Source organism: Scardinius erythrophthalmus, assembly GCF_964197995.2.
Source record: "Scardinius erythrophthalmus genome assembly, chromosome: 11".
Classification (NCBI taxonomy): Eukaryota; Metazoa; Chordata; class Actinopteri; order Cypriniformes; family Leuciscidae; genus Scardinius; species Scardinius erythrophthalmus.
The window spans coordinates 40,627,961-40,633,960 of record NC_138231.1 but is presented as its reverse complement, the minus strand read 5'-3'; the positions used below and the strand labels follow the sequence as shown (position 1 = coordinate 40,633,960).

Here is a 6,000-nt window from a genome sequence, read left to right as displayed (position 1 = left end):
TCAACAGTCGTGGGCGGGGCTTGTACTTGTCCAGAATCTGAGAACTGCTTGTTCTAGTGCTTATGATTTATGGGTATTTTAAAAAAAAAAGCTCTGGGTGGATTTTCATCATTATAGGGTATTAAGGTATTTAATTATTAAGGTTCGTGCCTAGATATTATCCTTCAGAGATAGCAATATCCTGAAAAAACTTCTTGTCAAATCCATTTTACAAAGTGCAGGCAATCTGATGAATTGATATAGCCTATAGGCTATATTATGACATTATGTGATGACTTGGAGAGGCTGGTGCGCTTTCCATCCTGCATCCCTGCGGCTCCAGGTGCAGAGTTCCGCCCCTTATTTCTGCAATGTGACGCTAGGCTCACTCAGCGCTCCACAGTCTTGCCTGGTCACCGGGAAAAGGGTTTGGAAGGCTGCTTCAGTAGTCATCCAGTCTGCAGTGCGCATGCGCGGCGCTGCAGCGGTGTTTCCGTGTTGAGTGGAGGAGATGAGAAGGGAGCGAGAGAGAGAGAGATAGAGAGAGAGGGAATTCGAGACGCAGCGGGACGCCGAGTCAGAATAAACGGACACCCCACAAACGCTAATAATAAAAAATATAAATCAACGCTCACGGCTCAAGCCTTTAGCCAAGGAGGATACGGTGAAAAACACTTTAAAATGTGAGCTTTAAAGAGAGGTGCTGCAGAAACGAGCGAGAGCGGCTTTCCCCCCTCATCATCCACGGCTGATCTCGACTCATGTGCTCCCGTCCTCCTCCGTCACTCGCACCGGAGCGAAAAATGAAGAAGTTTAATATCCGTAAGGTGCTGGACGGCTTGACGGCCGTGTCGTCCCCTTCTCCATCCTCGCAGCTCGGGGCCAAGGAGAACGAGCTCATCCCGGAGACGCTTCAGTCTGAACACTTCCAGCTCTGCAAGGTGGGGAAGCTTTCAAGTGAATGTGTAACGTCACCTTATGTGGCTTTTTCTCTAATAACGCAAGTGCCTTTTCCTCACGCAAGTGCCACTTAGTGCATGCTGTTTAACACTTTATCCACAGACTTATAGAATACAGGTAACGTTTGCCTTTTCTGGTTCGAAGATGTGATGCATCACAGCGTTGTAATATAAATGTTATATATAGGCCTATATATATCTTTATGGGAACGTTATGATGTCAGTCGTATTTTTATTTTATTTTCTACAAATTGTAGTGTCCAATATCTTTTGGTTGCGCAGCAATGGAATGTGTTTTTTCTCTTTTTTTATTTTTATTTATTTATTTATTTTTACATTAAAACGCTCCTATAAACCTGTGTTAGGCTATATACACATTGTACTGTCATACTCTGCCCCCTCAAACCAAGACTACATTTTTTTTTTCTTCACAAGCTGTGCGTGGAAAGAGCTGACTCTGTGTTTGGAAAATGCGCACAAATGCGTAAAATATTCATGCGTGACACAGAGATTCTTTTATAACCACACGGCTGCTTTTGCTGTCCATATCTTCCGCTTTTCCCTTTATAGTGTTCTGTGTTAGACATTCTACTTTACTGAAGCGTCCGAATCATGTGTGGTTATAGAATGAAGCTGTGATGTTTGAGTGGAGGGAGGGGGGGATAAACAACCCATTTCTTGCATAATCTACTGTGCTGGGATTAACATTTCATTTGCAATGTTGGGGCTTTCTTTTAAACCCTTAACCTTTTTTTTAATCTTGAATATCTTTTTGAAACCACACACACGGTGTGTATCTAAAGAATTTTTTTTTGGCCATCATAGGTGCCCTAAATGTTTCCTAGGTCGGTTTGAGACACAGCTAGTGTGTTATGAATAGACCTAGTTGAAGTGTTGCTGAGTTTAGCTGCCCTCTCTGGATTAGATCTGGCAGCACAATGGATGGAGTTAATAGTTCTCAGAGAAACGGGTTATCTGTGGAGGTTTCTCTCTTCTTCTGCAATATTAGATTATGAGCCCACACACGTGTGCGTGGAAACTGTAAGAGAATGAGTATTGCAGATGTGATCGGCACATTGATTTATCTCCAATTCATTTAGTCAACCTTGTTACAGGCAGGTAACCTCGTTATGACAGTAGGTGGCGACAAGTGCATTTTGTAGTGAGTCACTGAATCAATCACTCAACCGATTGTTTGAACACAGTTGTTCACAAAACTTATCCTATATTCAGATGTGTGTCTACAGATCTGCTGTGACGCTAAAAAATAACTGTTGAGAGCATAACTGTCATTTTATCCTCCATTTTGTCTGCTGCTAGGCAGTTAAGCTAATGAAAAAAAGACTACAATATTAATTAATAATAAATTTACAGCATTGTTTCCAGCAGATAATCACGTTAATTTAGTTAGTTTATAAAGAAGAGGTCTCGTTCAGTCCGAACAGCGTTCAATGAAGGGGGTGTGTTCGTTCACTGCGTCCAACCAGTGAAACGTTTCTTCACAGTCTGCACCCGAATGCCATTTTCTTGTTTTACGACGAATCAACGCCGTCTAATGATTATTTAATGGAGTATGTTTTTAAATCAATTCCACATGTAATATTTTCAAGAACATGGTAGTATCTTTAATGATTCTTTTATGCACGGCTAAATTATTTTTGAAGAGAGTTTTGGAGAATGTTGATGTAAGTAGGCTAAACGTTCAGTTTTTAGAAAAATGGTCACGAACTATATGGAAACAGTTGTTTACCACTCTTTAATTAATCATCTGCGACGAGGTTACGTGAGTGCATACATATTACACACACTGGTCTTTTTGTCAGGCCTAAATTAAATAGACGTTTATGAATGCTGGATTAGTTTAATATTTAATTTATAATTATTGAAAAGAGAACTGAGATGGACTGAAGCTTGTTGCTGCTGCACAGCTCGCCGACAGGTACTCGTCCCCGTGTGCGTCACTTACGTAACCCGCTTTAGCCACTAAACAAACATACAGAGACAGAGAGGCTGTGTCTCAAAACCTATTCAGCTGCCTGACTAGACAGCATTATAGGTGCGTCTTTGATTCTCAGCAATGCTATCTATGTATGCACCCCCTAGGATTTAAAACACACACACACACACACACACACAGAGAGAGAGAGAGAGACGCTGACAGCTGTTAAGCAGAGGCCAGTGCTATAAACCTGTAGCCAACCATTGTTGTTCTCTGGATACAATGCAGCAAGGCCTCTGTTCTCACTGCCTCTCTGTTTTTGTCTATCTATAGCACATCAGAGTTGTTCGAGCAATTCAAAGACCTGGGCATTAAAATAGTTGGAAATATTCAGCTGAAACTGACATTGAATTGATATTGAATCGTCCCTGAAAGGAATTTTGATTCCTTGGTGCTGCACAAATACGCAATGCTTTGTCACTCTCCTTCAAATTATTACATAAATAAAAACGTAAATAATAATATAATGTAAAACCAGTGTTATTTTAGTATTATAGTATTATTTTTATCATTTCAGTTTTTGTTCATTTTTGTTTAGTTTTTAGTGAATATTTATGTGCTCTTTTGAAATATATATTTCTATTTAGCTTTTAGTTGTAGTAATTTTAGTACTTAAATGTTTAATTTTCGAGTTTTATAAGTTTTTAAGTTTTTTAATATAATATTTTATTTGATCTTTATTTCAATTACTGAAAATTATTTCTTATCAATTTTAGTCTTAGCTACGAGTAACAACAATGTCTGAACATCTCAAGCAAAAATAGAGAGATAAATAATTGTAAATATAATTCAAATACCTTATAAAATACACTATACCATTTTAAATATATTTGAATTTAATTGTTGACTTGAATGTTGAAGTTAATTAGTGGTTATGCCACTAAACTTTACATTATTTGCTTTTTAAAACTTTTTTCTCCTCTGATTTGATCCTCAGACTGTGCGCCATGGCTTCCCCTATCAGCCGTCCTCTATGGCATTCGACCCTGTCCAGAAAATCCTTGCCATCGGGACTCAGAGCGGAGCTTTGCGATTGTATCCTTTTTACAATGGGAATGAAATAGTGTGTGTGCTCTTTTTCAGGTGCACAGTGAACCTGTCAAGTAAGTATTTCATTTCTTTATCAGTTGTGTTATCAGGTGTAAGCTGTTACTACTTGTGTGTTTATGGATTGTCATTACTAAGCTCATGACAAATTCATTGGGACATAAATGACCCACTGTTAGTTTTGCCTTTCTGAAATGTGACTACATTATGCTGCATCACAACATAACAAGCTTCATCTGCTTTAAAGTGATGCCAGTTGTTGATCCGCTGTGATGGCTTGTCAGTCAGACCCGTCATACGTCTTTTGTAAAAGGGTCTTTTAGGATCAGTAAGGCACATAACATTAGTTCAGTGACTCTCTCATCACCCTCATGATGGAATCCTAGTACATAAAGTCAGTTATTAATTATACTGAACAAGTCACTAAGGTCTATTCCCACCTCAGAGACTGAAAAGAACTTCCTGTCTAATCAAAATCTCCATTCACACTGTATTCAAATTGATGGCCTTTGATTTTAAAATGAATTTCCACGTTCCCTGATTCATTCCTACACACGGAGGCTTGACATTACTTTTCACCGTCAGTGATGCTCTAATTGAAAATATTTCTTCTGCCGTCACTACAGGATGATTTGCTGTCAGTCAGGTCGGTAGAAGAGCTCTGAGCTCGCTTGACACCTCCCTTTGTCAGATGTTGAATGATACTGGTGGAAGTTGATGCATGCGGCGGCTCTTCAGAGAACAGCCTCTTTAGAAACTGATCGCCTTTGCTCTCTGAGGATATCGGCGTTACTTAGCCCCTTTGAGCGACTGTGATCAGATAAATGTTGGCTGCCGCGAGATGAGGGCAAATGAAAATCTCCCTAAGAGACTCCAAACTGTGATTAGTGCAACCGTCCTTTGTTTCTTTTGTCACGTCTCATCCCGAGCTATCGGCAATGCAGAAGGAATCTCAGGATTCAGCTGAATGCATTGGTATGAATGAAGTCTTACCTTTGATTTTGTTTTGCCATGCTAAACTACAGAGCATCTGAGGTCTGATTTTCTGAGTTAGTTGACAGATCTTGGCCTGACTAGCAAAACTGTGACTGATTTTGGAAATGCTGATATTTCTGGTCAGATATGGGACAATGTGATCTCATTCATATTTGTAAATATTTCTTTGTAAACGTACATGTACATTTTCATGTGTTTGGATAGACACTGAAACTGCACCGACGGTTTCCAGATTGTAAAGCCTGTAGGTACACTGCTGTTAAAATCTTTTCGTGTTTTTTGCTTATTAATAAATTTATTCAGCAATGACAAGAGATTAAACGGATTGTAGTTGATCAGCTCTCTGTACGGACCAGGCTCCACGGTTCAGCATGCATGTGATTTGCAGATTAATTGCAAAGTTTAACCATCATAGTGAAAGTTTATCATTTGCACGTTTTGTCTTGCCATTTTACATGTTCAAGTGATTTTAAAACCATTCAAGCGCAAGAAGAGGCAAAAGAGAATTTACAGAGAGGTGCGCCAACACCTAATTGATTCCACATCTCCTTGCACTTGAACAGACATACACACAAGATTATTTCAAAATTCCTGTCTCGACAATAGGTTATGTTAATTTACAGAGAGATGCGTTTCAGATAGTGCACCAACACCTAATTGATTCCTCTGAGTTTTTTTAATCTGTTGAACCACTATCAAGGATGATAAATTAATCAAAAGTGTCAGAAGACTTTTACATTGTTACAAAAGATTTCTGTTTCAAATAAATGTTATTTTGAGATTTCTATATTTATCAAAGAATCCTGAAAAATATATATCACAGTTTCCACCAAAATATTAAGCAGCACAACTGTTTTCAGCTTTGATAATATGAAGCATCATCATACACAAATCAGCATATTAAAGTGAATTCTGAAGGATCATGTGACACTAAAGACTGGATTGTTGGTTGCTGAAAATTCAGCTTTGCCATAACAGAAATAAATTACATTTTAAAATATATTGAAATAGATATTTGAA

At 38.6% G+C, this 6,000-nt stretch overlaps 1 protein-coding gene across 1 annotated transcript in view; it reads left to right on the top strand.

Annotated features, from left to right (window-relative positions):
• Positions 1 to 426: 426 nt before the first annotated feature.
• Positions 427 to 6,000, top strand: part of stxbp5a (syntaxin binding protein 5a (tomosyn)) — an 80,616-nt gene continuing 75,042 nt past the window's right edge. The window contains exons 1-2 of the mRNA XM_081378829.1: positions 427 to 920; positions 3,875 to 3,972. Coding sequence (XP_081234955.1) covers positions 741 to 920; positions 3,875 to 3,972 — 278 coding nt within the window. The 5' untranslated portion in view covers positions 427 to 740. The remainder of the gene's footprint in view (positions 921 to 3,874; positions 3,973 to 6,000) is intronic.